Genomic DNA, 16438 nt, shown 5'->3' on the forward strand with positions numbered 1-16438 from the left:
CCAACAGGCTACGGCGACCACCTCAAAGGTTCAACTGGTAAAAGAGGGAGATGTGCTACGTCATGCAAGCGTGTCGCCAATCATGTCATGACGTCATCGCCATCGCCAAGCACATAAAAGCGAGACACGCAAAATAAACCTTCCTTGTTCTTGCTTGGTTACGGAGCCATTCACTCGCGACGTAACAGTCTCCTTGTAACACCACAAACATCTCCCAGCAGTGCTACCATTGTCGAAAGCATTCCTAGGCTATTTTCAGAGTGGTGTTTAGCTCAGCTGTCATTGCAACAATAATATTCTCCATTGCCTGAAATTGTGCTCCTTTCAATGGCATCTTGATATTTCAAAACAGCCAAAAGTTTGTTGTAAGGAGTAAGACCAGATGAAAATTTTCTGCTGGTTTTCTGCTGAGCTGCTGGTTTCAGCAGTGCTAATTTACTAGAGTGTTCCCAGCAGGTTATGGAACCAGTAGCTGCTGGTTCCAGTGCAGTGTTGCAGGCAGTCGGCGAACTTGTAACCTGCTGAGCTGATAAGCCAAATTTAAGCTGCATATTGTCAACTCAAATTTGATTGCAGCTCAAACCAGCTGAATTTCAGCATACCTGAACAATCGTCACATTTCATTTTTGTAGTACTTCGAGTTAGAGTGTCACCAATAGGCAGATTCAGCTTGTTCCCCTCAAAAGCAGGTAGTCCTAAAGTTGCTTTTGCAAAAGTTCATTATGTCGACACATAACACACAAATGTTGATACAAAATTGCCCCGCCACAGTGGTCTAGTTGCCAAGGTACTCGGCTACTGACCCTTACGTCGTGGGATGGAATCTCGGCTGCGGTGGCTGCATTTTTGATGGAGGCGAAAAGGCTGTAGGCCCAGAACCCCAGGTGGTCAAAATTTTTGGAGCCCTACACTATAGCGTCTCTCATAATCATATGGTGATTTTGAGACAAACTCCACATATTATTGATCCACAGTTAGAATAATTATACTTATTAAAAATCTCTTATACGCTTTAAATAGGTGATCTGCCAGCTTCGTGTTGTACTCGGCATATTGAATCCTTCTGCACAGAATTCCACAGGGTACCGTGAATCACATCACAGGTGTCCTAGAGAACAGCCCAGTGATACAGGCAATCTATTACAAAATCAAAGATTTCATTGTCCATGCAGATTGGGACTGCAGATATCAATCTAAAAAAGTGCTACTTGCTGCCCAGTCGCCGGAAGCAGTGCACACGAGGACATACATATCAAGTGAATTAACTTTTGCATCTCTACAGCGCCGTTAGTTCACTTGACACACTAAGCTTAAGCACTGTATTTATACATTACACAGAGACATAGAAACATGGCTTACACCAACCGGCATGATTGATTGATTGATATGTGGGGTTTAACCTCCCAAAACCACCATATGATTATGAGAGACGTCGTAGTGGAGGGCTCCGGAAATTTCGACCACCAGGGGTTCTTTAACGTGCACGCAAATCTGAGCACACGGGCCTACAACATTTCATTACACCAACCGGCATACATACATGCATTCATTGGAGGGGTCATAACATGGTCTCCCAACAATTGATGGTTTTTGTCGAAAAACGGAGGTATAGGGTCAAATATGCTTGTACACGTGTGAAAACTGAACTGTAAGAGATTATTTCAGTCCAAAATGAACCGTAAAAATCATTGCCTGCAAACTCCACCTACCGCCGGCAACCGCCATTTTGTCATGGTGTGCGTGGCGTGACAATCCGAAGGAGCAGTGTCTTCGTCTGCTCGCTATCAAACAGCAGCTGCAGTATTTGTATTATAAAGTAGGGAACTAGTATTTAGCATTAATTCGAGAAAACATCAAGAATAGATACAAGACTTATATGCTAGTGAGGAGTGGAGGCAAATTTAATGCTTGGGAATGCTAGCAATGCTCAGCGCGCTTCGAGAAGTGCCAATGCGTCGTTGTTCTCTATGGTGGTGTTAGCCTTTCTGGCAGTGTCGTAGCAGGCGAGAGCAAGCTAGCAAAGTTTACTGCGGTCTGATCGTGGCAGGTATTGGTGAATGTTCAAACCAAAAACGCTCTTTTCTACGGGGAATCGACCACAATTGCGTTTAGCTAATTGTTTGCTCAGTATGATCAAACCTAAGTTTGACGTTTAAAATAACCAGATTTGTGTGCCAATGGGGTACTGGGTCTAGCATCCCGCTTATTCGAGCTTTCTACAGCTCAAATAAAAGTGTGTTTTTCCCCAGCAATGTATATTTTTGGAACTTAGCCATAGAGAGCACATGAAATCAGGGTAAAATGTGCACGATGTACAATGTGCGGCAATCATTCTAAATCGTATTTACGAATGACTTGCATTCATCTCTATAGCTCAAAAAAATGAATATATAAAGACACGAACACAGGGTTGTCCTGCCCGTATTTTTTGCACTATAGAAATGAATGCTTACTATCACAAGCAACTAGCCTGCTATATCACCTTAATGGCTGGCTTTAGTTATGAATGCATACGATGTTATATTGTCACTGGTGCATTCATTGCTGAAACTGGGCCAAGCCAACTGAAAACCAGCAAGTTACGTGCTAGTTCCAGCAGTATCCCAGGAGAAGACCAGTAACCTGCTGGAACCAGCACAGATTACCAGTAAGAAATCTGCGGAGACCAGTACACTTAATGGGTTGCCTGCTGGGACCAGCAGAAAACCATTGAGCACCCTGCTGGAACCAGCAGAGGACCAGTAAGCACACTGCTGGAACTAGTACAACCAGCAAGAAACTAGCAGGTTAGTTGCTCGTTCCACCAGAAACCAGTACAAACCAGCTCTCAGCAGAAAGCCAGCAGGAAATTTTCACCTGGGAGGAGCCTGTCCAACTATACAAGTCTGGTTTTGTGTCAAAAAATTTGGAATCAAGTGTGAGGAATTTCCAGGAGCATTGTCATGATAGATGTGCTGAATTTCTTATTGACCACAGCTTCAATCTTCTGACCGCACAGCATCAAGTAGGCGATGAAGGACAACGTTGTAGTACTCTTTGGTGACTGACCCTGCGGTGCATACTCATGGTGTACGACACGACAGGAAAAAAGAAAGCAGCCAGCATCACTTTGAAATTGCTGTGTACTTGGCGGGTCTTCTTTGACTTCGGTGACGTGGAATGCTTCCACTGTGAGGACTGGGGTTTTGTTTTCGGGTCATACCTGAACACCCAAGACTCGTCATCAGTGACTATGGTTTTTATAAAGTCGGGGTCATTGTTTTGTGGAATTCAGCATGTGCTATGAGACTTCAACGCAAAGTCGCTTGTGCTCCGCCATGAGCAGTGTTGGGACGAATTTTGCCGCAACTCTCTTCTTGGCCAAATCTTTGGTCATTGTGAAATGTGCAGAAAATTTTGTGATGACCGCCTCTTTCGCAATTTCTCAGATAGTTACGCAATAGTCCTGCATCACCGCAGTGGCGTGGTCATCTCGATATGTTGATGGCCGACCGAAGCATGGCTCACACTCCACCGATGTGCGGCCTCTTTAAATCTGTTGTACCACTCTTAATCTGTGTGCTGCTCATAGCATCGTCACCGAAAGCTGTCTTAGTTTTCCATATGGTTTCCACTTGGCTGTCACCCATTTTCTAGCCAAAATTGATGCAGTAACACTGGTCCAGTTGCTCCATCATTTTTCTTGCAATAAAACAAAAAACCATCGACCGCACTGCATACTACCTCACGCAAATGCTGTGTGCCAGCGACTGAGGCTATGAGAAGGTGGGAAAAATTCATGCATGTATTCATGCATGTATATAAAGATCCAAGGTACACTGATGCAAGCACTCTTGTTTCATATCCATAAAGTGTACACAAAAATAAATAAATAAAAATGAACGTGGTCGGGTACTTTTCGAACAGACCTCCTAACTCATAAAAAGTGTTGCAGAGCGCCTTTAATGAAGACAAACATGTTCATATTAGACGAAGAGCTATTTTTTCGTATTTGCCACATTATTAATAGGAAGTAGTTATGAACTAATGACCACTTCTTTTTTTTAATAGACTTATAGCGTTATTCTTATGAATTAATATTTTTTGTGGCTTAAAAACTCTTGAAGTATAATGTGCTCTTTATTGATTATTTCCGTGGTGTACAGGGATTTGGGCAAGATGGATGAAAATGGCTACCTGAGCATTATTGGACGTCTGAAGGACATGGTCATCAGAGGAGGAGAGAACATTTATCCGCTTGAGATTGAGGAAGTTCTCAATACCCATCCAGCTATTCAAGAGTGCCATGTATGATGCTTTTATTTTCATCATTTTGTAATCTTCAGTGTTCAGTGCACGCAACATTTATGCTGGTGTTAAATATGGCAGGTAATTGGAGTGCCAGACTCACGAATGGGTGAAGAACTTTGTGCCTGGGTGTTGCTAAATCCAGAATCCAAGGTAACCGATTCTGAGCTTCAGCAGTACTGCAAAGGCAAGGTATGTGCACTCATCAACGTTACTTCTATTTTCATAGCCATCTTCAGTGCGTTTTTACAAGGCTTGTGCGAATATTCTAACAAATATTGCAGTATTCGAATTTGCACGGATTTCAATTTAAAATATTGAAAATTTGAAAGTATTTGAAATAAATGAATAGGCGTACATTATTCACGTGTAAAGGTGGGTTAACTGCAGTTAAGGGGTGCTAAATCATGAAAACACCTCGGTAAGAGAAATTCGCCCTGCTGCGAAGTTTCACACCAGAAAAAAAAAAAGAGAGACCAAGTAAAAAGGGTGTGTTTTTGTCGAACAACAATAATCATCTTCATATGCCGTGCTTGTGCTTTCTTTCTTGAAGGCTCAACACTGGTGAATTCCTATCAAGAAAGCTATGTCACCCTGATAATGCAATATAGAGGATGATTATTGTTGTGGGACATAAAGACACCCTTTTTACTTGATTTTTTTAGTGTTCACTTCAAGGCTAAATGATCACATTTTTCTAACATCGATTCATTAAGTTTAAAATTTCGTTGTACTGGCTTAAAGGCACTGACAACTGCTCAGAACAGGAAATGAGATGACTGCATGGATGGAAACAGTGTCTCTTATAGTGACTGAAACCAACCCTGTTTTTCTCATGAGAAGTGGATTTTTATTTTATTGCTTCATTAAAAATCGCGAAAAATGGCTTGTGGAGTCTCTGATGGCAAAAACAAACTATCATGAATGCCCTGTCACGTGGCCATGCGTTAATGTACACGGTAAAAAATCTATTGATTACTACTGAAATATTGTTTGATTCTTTATTGCGAAAGATAATATTTATAAAGGTATACGTAAAGCTTACGTTAGTAGTACGCATTAAAGTGACGCTGCCTTTGCGTGACATATGCTCAGTTCCGTTTTCGATCACTTGACTTGGCGACGCGTTACAAATGCAGGGAAGCTCTATAGAGCCACGCCGTCTCATTGTAACGGCTTGTTATTTTCAAAAATAGTTGTGAAGTGCAGAATAAACGTGGTTAAGCATAGTTCCAGGAAATCCTGCGAAATAAGAACAAGGACAGCATGCATAAGCCACCAGAAAGGCTACCGGCATTGCTATGAATACTCAGCGTTGCCGGATGAAAAGGCACTACCGTGTTCAGAGCCTTTCAGATCGAAAAATACTGCTTATAAAATGACTATGAGCTTTTGGGATAAACTACTGCAGCTACAATCCCTACGAAGGATAAGCTCTCTGTCGCAAAGAAAAAAACTGGATCGAAAAATGTCAGTTGTCGGTACCTTTAAATGCTCTAAGTATGATAAATTTTATAAAGTAACATACTTCACAGATTATCACTTGCATTTTAGCGAAAGTGAAATCCTGTGCCTATTTAAAGCTTCTTCCACTTTTTTTGAACAAAAAAATGAAATGGAATTTGCACAGGCCTTCTTTCAATTAAAAAAAAAATTGTGCATGTTAGGTAATGACAAATTTTTCGACAAAATTCACTATTCACTTTGGATTCACTTCAAACCTAAAATTCACTATTCACACAACCCTAGTTGTTACCCTTTGTTCTGAAGCAGTGCTGAAAAGAAAGTGCAACAGTGGCTGTCTCTGCTGGGAGTATCAACACTATGCAAAGCATTGTAATAATATCACTACATTTTTAATTAAGGACTGTTATATAAGAAGGTTACACCATTTGCTTACAAGGCAGAGGGTGGAACTGTGCATGCTCAGAACCTGCAGACTCAGGTGATCAAGGTTAGCTTTGACTTAATACATGCTTTGAAAGTAGAGTGTTCAACTCACTACTCATCTAGAATGTGGAGGGTTCAAGTCCCCAAACCCTCTGAAGGTTGAAGATCTGATGCTCTGCATGTTTAAACACCACATTGTTCAAGTCCCTACATGTGCTTAAAGTCGAGTATGCAACACCCTGCATGTCCTTTGTTGTTTTTAATATATATTAACAACTACCTTACAAGTGTCTTCTAATATTCATCTTTTCGCTGACGATTGCATTACTTCTACAGAAATTACTTCAGACAACGATTGAAGTCACCTACAATCTGATTTAAACAAGATATCTTACTGGTGTTGTATGTGGCTCATGGAATTAAATAGTACTAACAAGTGTAAAGCTATGCATGTATCTAGGTCACCTAACTCTTCACAAGTATACTGCTTAAGTAGCCTCCCTTTAGAGCAAGCAACCTCATACAAATACTTAGAAATTCATATCACATCTAACCTTTCTTGGGCAACACATTAACTATGTAATGAGTAATACAAACTGCACCCTTCGCTACCTCAGGCAAAACTTTTTTCATGCTTTGGACTCATTAAAACTATTACTTTATAAAACTTTAATCTGCTCAAAATTAGAATATGCTTCTCTCTTTGGGACCCTCGTAGCACTAACCTAATTAATGCATTAGAACTAGTTCAGAATAACATGGCTCATTTTATTCTTACCACTTATAACTGAACTGCCAGCGTAACAGCCACGAAAACTAGTCTACCACTTTCATATTTTGAAGCCCAGCGTAAAATCTCCCGTTTAGCATTGTTTCATTAAATATTTCACAACCCAACATTGCATGACATGCTTATTGATAATCCACACTATGTATCACGTTGCATCGACCGTTCTCATAAGGATCATGTTTCTTCTAGCAGCATAAACACATTTTGTCAATCATACATTCCTCAGATGTCACTAGAGCGGGACCACCTTCCCCAAAACATTGTATCTATTAGTGATAACTCTTTGTTTCGTATTCTATTAAGCAACATTGCTAACTAGAATGTCATTTATTCACCCGTATACGCTGCATGTCTGGTTTTCTTACATTTTTTATGTTTGTATTCATTGTATAACTTACCTTTACTTTATGGTTTGTACATAATGGTTTTCTTATGTTTTTTTTGTTCTTGGTATTACATCCCTATTCATGCTTTACTTATGCTGTACAAACTTCTCATTGTGAACAACTCCCCTCTGGAATGCCTTGTTTGGCACTGTGGGTACAATAAATCAAATGAAATAAAATTAAATGTATAGGCATGTGTAGGATTATCCATTAGCAAGGGCCAAGTTTCACTGTGGTGCCCCTAAACAAGTCTTGTAGTGAATACAAAAATGAGAAGGAAGCAACGATATGTCATTCATGATGTCCTGCCATGGCCCTCCGGCTTTCTTGAAGTAAGTTTGAGAAGTAATCAGCTCGTCGAATGCAGCGCAGGTCCAACTGAGTAAACATATGGAGTATACTTGGCATGCCCATGAAATGATAAGGGGAGGGAGAAATATTAATATAAATATTAGGTTGTGCATCAATACCATCAACATTAAATAAATCTATAGACATTCCTGCCAACTTTCCCGAATTCAGACCTAATATCCCGATTGTACAAATGCTATCTCAAGTGTGCCAAAAAGTGGCCGCCACAGCAGAGGCATTTTTTTTTTATCACACGCGTATGTCAGCCTGTTCTGTTGAGCCGGTTGTGGTGCTGCGGAAGAGCACTCACCACTGCACTTCTAGTTCATTGTAACCACACTTTAGAGTACCGCTAAGTATATTCTAGTGACTATAATACTGCGCATCTGAGCAAAGGCCGGCAGCCACGATACGCACTCACCATAGTATGAAAAGATGGTGGAGGAAAAAATACCACAACTTTTGCGTCTGTGTGTCTTGACCCCTGCATTTTGTACTCTAGGCTGATGCCACTTGCACAGGCATGTGTTTATTATGTTGTTGTGGGCGATGCATTTTCCCGAGTTCAGTTGGAAGGTCGATGACGGTGTCAAAAGCAAAGAAGTATTTGTAAGTGTATTTGGACTGGTACATAGTTTAGTTTCTGTGATTTGTGGCTTTGTGGAAATGTGACAAGTACGTATTCGGCACCTTGTGTGCCTGTGATGTAAGCGTTTTGCTTGGCAGCAAGGCGGACATGAAGGTGCACATCGATTCACGGAAGCATCAGAACTACTTTCTTGCCATGGAAGGGCAGGAAAACATCAGAAGTTTCTTCCAAAAAAACTGCAAATACAGTGCGATTTGCGCAGAATGCTTATTCGCGGGATGTCTTGTGATATACAACTTACCGATAAACGTTAGTCATCACGCAAGACGTTTTTTTCGGAAAATATGTCTGACATGCAAGGACGCGAAACGGTATAGCTTCAGACGTATGAAAACAAACTACCATCGTCGAGAAAATGGCTGCAGATGCCGAAAAAACCATGATGGGGGCTGTAAAATGCCGTGCTTTCACAATCACAGCATACGGAAGCAAGGACTGCATTTGTAAATGTCTGTCTCAGTAATTTCTGATATGTTGCCGCCACTCCTCGGGTGAGGAGTGGTGTCATAGACAGAAGCATAGAATTACTCCAGGTGTCGCATCATGTGAATTGAATGACGAGTGAGTGGTGTAAAGCGTCCCATCTATTATAAAAGGCTCAGCAATCATTTATCATTATCAGCCACAACATCAACAAAGTGTGAACCTAATTAGGCGTGCATTCTGCCCAACAGACACGTATTGTTTGTTTCACTAAGGTCTGCACAGCTTTAAAAAATACCTACAAAGTCGCATTAGGTGTTTAAAAGGTCACTTTAATGCAAAACATATGTATGTACTCAATGTGGCACATTTGTTTTGAACGAGTGCAGCCAGGCTTTTGCCTTCTTGTGTTACAAAACTGCTACACCTGAAATTTTTTAGGAATCATAATCCTATGCATTAATTAGATAGCATAGGGGTAGAGCATTACCCTCAAGTTCGGTGTATGCAGATGACATCTTGTTGGTGGATGTAGTGGGAAAGATATTTAGATTCTGAGATTCAATATTGAAAGGATTTTTTTACTACCATTGGCAAGTCGCTTTTACTAAAAGTCTCTGATGAAGGTTAATGAAAGTATTTGACGTGGCCACTTTTCCACTGCAGAGCAAGGACCACTTGTCAACTCAAACCACCAATTTACTAAGTAGCATAGGTCAGCTTCCAGAAAGCCTGCACACCGGAGGAATGCTCGTGAAAGAAAAAATTCTCATGCAACATTGTATCCCCATTCTTCTAAGTTTTAATTTAGGCTTGTGTGAATAATAATATCTGAGCACCTAGCATGCATCACTAAATTTGAACAGTACAAAGGCAAGATATGGACTCTAAAGAAAATGCACATTTTCCAAAACAAGGTTTGTTTTTGCACTAGTGAACTTTGTGGATGCAGGCTAAAGAAGGCAATTAGCAGTGTAAGTTGTTTTCCTGGATCTGCTGAAATATGGCAATTGATAAAAATAGGGAGCAGCAGATATCTGTGATCGTACTTTGTTAGCTTGCTTTCTTCTTTCTTTATTAGTCAATTCAGAACAATCACTGAAATTGTCAACATGGCTAAAGGCAAACGGTACCTGACTGGGTCGTGCCACCCATACAGCAGCAGCAACAGAGAGACTTGGTGCAGATGATCGAGGCACAAAAAACATTTCTTGAAACAGGAGCAGCAGAAGAGAAGAAAGAACAGCGCCAACTACCGTTTAATGACAGTCTAAGAAACGCACAGGAAAAGAAGACAATTCCGTGCATGCGTGCACAGCCAACAAGCGTCGTACAGCGTCATGTTCCAAGACAATAAGTTATCCAAGAACTGCAAGAACATAACAGATGTATCACTGATACAATCGGACCCTTTCTTTTTGATAAAAAAAAGCTTCCAAGAGCTCTCTAGCTGTTTGTTACGCCTACCAAGAATCACTGTTTTTTCAAGCCATGGCACATATAAGCAGGCTTTACCGTGCACTGGAATATGCACATGATCACTTTTGCCTAAACTATTGGCATGCTCCCTCAGTCTGTCATTGATGCAACGCCCCGTTTGACCGATATTGAACTTGCCACAGCTTTGAGGTGTCCCATATACCACGCCTTGTGCGCAGCGCCTAAAAAGTTTTGTGTGCTGCTTCTGGCAGCCCCTTTGCTCATAGCATGTGATACGCGGGCACAATAGAGCCAGCTTGTTGGGAGCTGAAAAAACAACCGGAACGTTGTAACGGGTAGCCACCTTGTTGAGGTTATTGCTCACACTGTAAATACGGGACCACCTCTGGCTTAACCTGCGCCCTCTCCTTCTGTGCGTGCATTTGCATTAGCAATGCTGTCTTTCACTTTCTGCAGCCGGGATTCCATCACGAAACTAACTACAGACTGAGGGTAGCCGGCCTTGGATAGTCTTTGAAGCAAAAAGCTAGCCTGCATAACAGGCTCACATGATCTGCATAGTGCTAACTCCAAGCCAAGCAAAGTGGATGATTCCGCGCTTCACAGTCTTTGAATGCACTGAGTCGTACAGTAGCAATTGTTTCTTACTACGAGAAAGGTACGCACAGCATACATGACACCTGAAATTGTCAGGTCGAGGTCCAAAAACTGTAAAGAGCTATTTTTCGGAAGTTCATTAGTGAACGTGAACCCCTTAGCATTTCCTCTAAAAACATCTAAAATCTGCTCAATCATCACAGGGAAAGGAACAACTAAAAAATCATCGACATATCTAAAACCTTAAGAACATTTGTATGAGATTAAGTAAAAACACTTTGTAGTGCGTGGTCAAAGGATGATAAAAAGACGTCACATGAAATCGGTGCTACTCATGACCCAGTGCAAAGAGAGACATTTACGAACTTTAAAGCCTACATGAAAAATGAACACTATACTTGTTTACATAGATTAGATGTATAATTCTCAAAATTGAATACAAGTGAAAAGAGGCAAATCAATTTTATAAAGTTCTAACTGGTATTTAGCACTAAAAAAGTAGAAGCACAAATATAATAAAAAAGTGCATATATAACTCGTGAGCAAAAAAAGAAAATATAAATGAAAGGCAATCGAGGGCAACCTGTTAGGGCTCATCAGCCACACATGAAAAAAACAAAAACAAAACACAACACAAAATTGATGCAGAATCATAATCTTCATTAAGTTTAGTTTAGTCTCCTGAAAATAATAATTCTCTTATCGTTTTTTTAAATGCTTGCTTCCTAATTCCGGAATTGAGGGGATCTGTAGTCAAGGGCATAGTTATTGAGAAGGTTAGAAACTTGCACAGCAAGTTTTTGTTTACCGTAATTTGTTCTACTATGTATTATAGATACAAAACTATTTCTTAAATTATAGCCTGTCATTTTTACACTGTATTTACTCTGAAAGAAATGTCTGTCACGCTGAAATTGTTGCATGATCTCTAGAAATAGCTTATAAAGTTTGGACACTTCTAATATGTTCTTTTTTATTTAATAGTAGCTTCTTGTGCTCACCATACAACCTAAGTTTTCTATTGCACGTGGTGTGCGGTTTCAATATATTTGAAGTGCTCCTAAATTATACTGTGTAGTAGTCGACCAAACTTGAGGACAGTATGTTAAACCGGTGTTAAATATTTTGTGAACGACGAAGATAGTCGCTATCATCATGAAGGGAGAAGCAGTGCATTTAGAATAAAGAAGAGGTGGACAGGTGGGCTTCGCTATGGGCACGGCGGCTTGTTCCTTTGCTTGCTCTACATTTTGGTGCCGTGAAACCCAGTAGTAAGAACCTTCGGAGGTGAGACGGAGCGGATTTCACAAATTTCGACTGCAGTGGTAGCCGCGAGGACTTTTGTGAAGCCGCCTTGGCTAAAGCTGATGTGCAAGGCCTAACCACCGCTGTGACCTGGGAGCACGACTTCGGTTGAAACTAAGACTACTAGAAGCACCCATCGACTGACGTGAGTGCAGGCATCGTCTGGAGGTATGCGAGATGGGAGCCCTCACGTCAACTTCGGCTCCGTCCTGACTCGCCCTTCACGACGACGGCCCAATGTTCACAAGTGAAGGCAGTCCATAGGTGAACGACGTACATCTTGACAGCACAGCCCCGTGAGTGCAGGCACAGTCTGGAGGCTCACGAGACGGGAGCCTTCACGTCTTCACAAGATCATGAAGAACGACAGCCCGGCAAGTGACGGATATTCGTTGCGCGAACCTTCTGCGATGGATGCCCTGTCGACTCTGATTTTGCCTCGTGACACGGCCGGCCTGTGACTTCTCACGTTTCCGACACTGGGCTGGATCATGGAGGCCCTCTACGAAAAGCGGAGTCAAACACGCAAGGCCGTCACGCAGGTCATCGCAGACGTCAAACGTTTTCGGCAATCGGATTGCCCACCAATCTGTGAGTTATGACGTATTCACCGAGTTTTGATTGAGCAGTATGAGGAACTCAGAAGAATCGACCAGGAAATAGAGGATGCAGTTGACATCAATGACTTAGAAGCTGAGATAGAGGAGGCGTAAATTTATGAGTGCCAGATCATTCTAGCAAAAGTCAGAACCGACTATAATATCGCCGACGCATTAAAGGCCCGGCTGGCTCGTTTGAAAACAACAAGACTACAGATCAAAATAGAAGCAGAAAGAAAGGCACTCACTGTGTCTGCGTCACCACTATACAGCCAAGGCCTATTGGACAGCAATCTTGTAGCACAGGTGCCAGTCGAGTCAGCCTCAGGACATATTGTCACAAAGGCACAGGGACGCAGGCAAAAAAATAGGGCGTTGACTTTCGTGAGCAAAGGCCAAAAGCACAAACACCAGAGCACGCGCCCACAGAACTACTTCGTTATCCTCCTCAGAGGCTGGCCACTATAGTTGCCAGCCTACCTTGCGTCAGTTCCCCCCTTTCAAGAGCGACTGTCCCGGTCGATTGACTAAGATGCTAGAGATGGCCATGAAAAAAAATGGTCACGTCAACGAAAAAAAAACGTAAGCCTGCGCTGTTGTGGATAATAAGAAAAAGTTCGAAGTGTTCATAACTCGCGGGCGTGGTACGGTTTCATCCGTACTACATAGACTACTTCTGAACGTGGACGTCTTTGGTTTAAACTGATACCCGAGCTTTAAGGAACTACCTCGTAATTCACGTCACCGAGGCAGCGCACAACTTCGTAAGGGCCAAGTAGCATCGCAATAGCCTTTCCGAAAGCCCACGATGTCGAGCTGGTGTCCACACCCATACATAGTCGCCTGGTTGATAGTGGACGTTCCTTCGGCCTTGGTTGTAACGGCGAGCGTCGATATCTTGGTGCGTGCGAATGCGGTTCCGTGCAAGCTGGCGGGCTTCTTCGGCTTTCTTAACGAAGTCGTCGACGCTGTCATTTCTCCTGGTGTCCTGGTCTATGGAGAGCATAGCGTCTAACAGTGTTGTGACGCGACGGCCATAAACAAGCTCGAATAGTGTTAGGTCTGTGGTCTCTTGCACAGCGGTACGCAACACAGCAAACATGATGTATGGCAAAATTTCATCCCACATTTTGTGCTCTACATTAACATACATAGATAGCATGTCGGTCAGTGTTTTGTTTAACCGCTCCGTCAAGCCGTTCGTTTGGGAATGATAAGCTGTTGTTTTCCGGTGGTTGGTGTACGTCAGCTTGGTGACTTGTTACAATAACTCTGCCGTAAATGCTGCTCTGCGATTGGTTATGAGAACAGCAGGTGCACCATGACGCAAAACAATGTCGTGGACGAAGAATCTGGCGACTTCAACTGCAGTTCTACTAGGCACAGCTTTGGTTTCTGCATAGCGAGTCAGATAGTCAGTTGCGATGATTATTCACTTATTTTCTGAGGGTGACGTAGGGAATGGACCAACAAGATCCATTCCCACTTGCTGAAACAATGCTCGAGGTGATCTAAAGGTTGGAGGAAGCCGGTGGGCTTTGCGAGTGGAACTTTACGCCTCTGACAGTCACTGCAGGTGCGGACAAAGCGCTGAATGGACGAATACAGCTGTGGCCAGTAGTACTTTTGTCGGATGTACGCTGATGTCCTAGCAAAGCCTAAGTGACCGGCAGAAGGATCACCGTGGCACGCCTACAAAACTTTCTCACGCATTGTCGATGGAACGGCGAGGAGAAAAGTTTCCTGGCTGCTCTCACAATTTCTCTTGTAGAGAACATTGTTCTGCAGGCAATACAATGTTAATCAACATGAGAGCCGGCATGGGATGATAACGTCTTCTCCTTGAAGATGCTGGATGACAGGTAGTAGCTCAGTGTCCTCACGTTGAAGCTCAGCCATTCGGACAACATCGACGATGCCAAGAAAGGGTAAATCTTGTTTAGTGTCGGATGACGTCGGGAAAATAGGAGCACGAGACAGGCATTCAGCATCCGTATGCTTATGTCCTGATCTGTAGACCACCGTTATGTCGTACTCTTGAAGGTGGAGGCTCCAGCGGGCGAGGCGGCCTGACGGATTTCGTAGATTGGCAAGCCAGCAGAGCGAATGGTGGTCACTCGAAATGGCCGGCCGTATAGGTAGGGTTGAAACTTGCTAATGGCCCAAATGACTGCTAAGCAGTCTTTTTCGGTGGTAGAGTAGTCAGCCTCTGCTTTTGTGAGACTGCGGCTCGCGTAAGCGATCACACGCTCTGCGCTGTCCTGCCGTTGGATTAGAATGGCTCCGATTTCTACGTTGCTGGCGTCTGTGTGAATCTCAGTGTCGGCAGTATCGTCAAAATGTGCCAGCACTGAAGCTGTCTACAGTCGATTGCGTAGTTCTACGAAGGCTTGTTGTTGTTCTTCCGTCCATATGAAGGGTACATCTGGCCGTGTCAGTCTTGTAAGAGGTTCCGCAATTTTTGAAAATGCTTCGACAAAACGGCGGTAGTAGGCACAGAGTTTGATCAATCGCTAAAGAGCCTTCTTGTCTCCAGGACGAGGGAAATCGGCAACGGCAGCCAACTTCTCCGGATCTGGTCGAACACACCTCCGGGCTCACCACTCTTCGTACTATGTTTGATTGCGTCTGTACATCTTTTTGCTGCCATCGCTGTTGTCGTAGTGGAGGATCTTCCGTAGAGTCAGCGTTAGCGGCCTCGCCTCCGGAGGTCGCTGAACTCAGTTTTCCCGACTTGCAGGACTGGGTGAACGGTGTCTCGGAGCGCCGCGTGAATGTGCTGGGCTCGGTGACCTGTAGCGAGCAGGCGACGACGAGCGGGGCTCGTGCGACCGATGTTCGATACTGCGCCGATTTGAGAATTTGAGATGAAACTCTCTATTTCCAGTGGTTGCTCACCAGGTCAAGGACAAGGGGCATTAGGCGAAAATCCACGGAGACCCACACAGCGGTATGGACATGTTCGGTAGACCTGTCCGGCTTCGCCGCAGTGGAAACAAAGGGGCCTGTGGTCGGGTGTACGCCAGATGTCACTCTTTCTCGGTCGTGCTTCGGCGATCAATGGCGGGCTGCGAGGACGGAAGCCTACCTCCATAGAACCACGACGGCTGGAACATACGTGCACAGGGGTAAGCTCGGCTGAGCTACTCGATGGGCTTGCGTCAGGGGTGCTCTCTGGGGACCGTATCATCTACCGTACCCAGCACCTCCACCAGAAAATGTCACAAAGGCACAGGGACGCAGGCACAAAAACAGGGCGTTTATTTTCATGACAAAAGGCCAAAAGCACGAACACCAGAGCACGCGCTCACAGAACTACTTCGTTATCCTTCTCAGAGGCTAGCCACTATAGTTGCCAGCCTACCTTCTGTCAATATTCTTGAGCGGGTTGAAAGCCAATCGATCAGGACCTTGTCTGAAGTAACGACCATCGAAGGAGCCTGCGCAGAACAACCGCTACTTACAAGGAGCTGGCCTACGCCTGCAGAACTGTCGTCGGCGTGCAATGCCCATGAACCTGTTGTCAAGACATCTATAACAACTCCGGTGTTCGAGGTGGAAGGCATTACCATGATTGAAAAGGGGGAAGATTTTGTAGACCCAGAGGGCCACCCACTAAATGTTGAGGATGCGTTTAAGCTAAAGATGACAGACTTGGACAATATGAAGTCTTCATCGCCTTGCGTCTAATCGCTTGATGTAGGAAAATCAAGGCCAATTC

The 16438-nt window shown here is 43.4% G+C and overlaps 1 protein-coding gene across 2 annotated transcripts in view; it reads left to right on the plus strand.

The window, feature by feature from the left end:
- Positions 1-16438, plus strand: part of LOC119187506 (putative acyl-CoA synthetase YngI) — a 173186-nt gene that overhangs the window by 152384 nt on the left and 4364 nt on the right. Inside the window, exons 14-15 of one of the 2 annotated variants that reach the window (XM_037435640.2) lie at positions 4146-4287; positions 4369-4479. In XM_037435640.2, coding sequence (XP_037291537.2) covers positions 4146-4287; positions 4369-4479 — 253 coding nt within the window. Of the gene's footprint in view, positions 1-4145; positions 4288-4368; positions 4480-16438 lie in introns of those variants that run through there. The other variant, XR_012887223.1, reaches the window with a different exon arrangement.

The sequence above is a fragment of the Rhipicephalus microplus genome, chromosome X, assembly GCF_043290135.1.
Source record: "Rhipicephalus microplus isolate Deutch F79 chromosome X, USDA_Rmic, whole genome shotgun sequence".
NCBI classification, from domain to species: domain Eukaryota; kingdom Metazoa; phylum Arthropoda; class Arachnida; order Ixodida; family Ixodidae; genus Rhipicephalus; species Rhipicephalus microplus.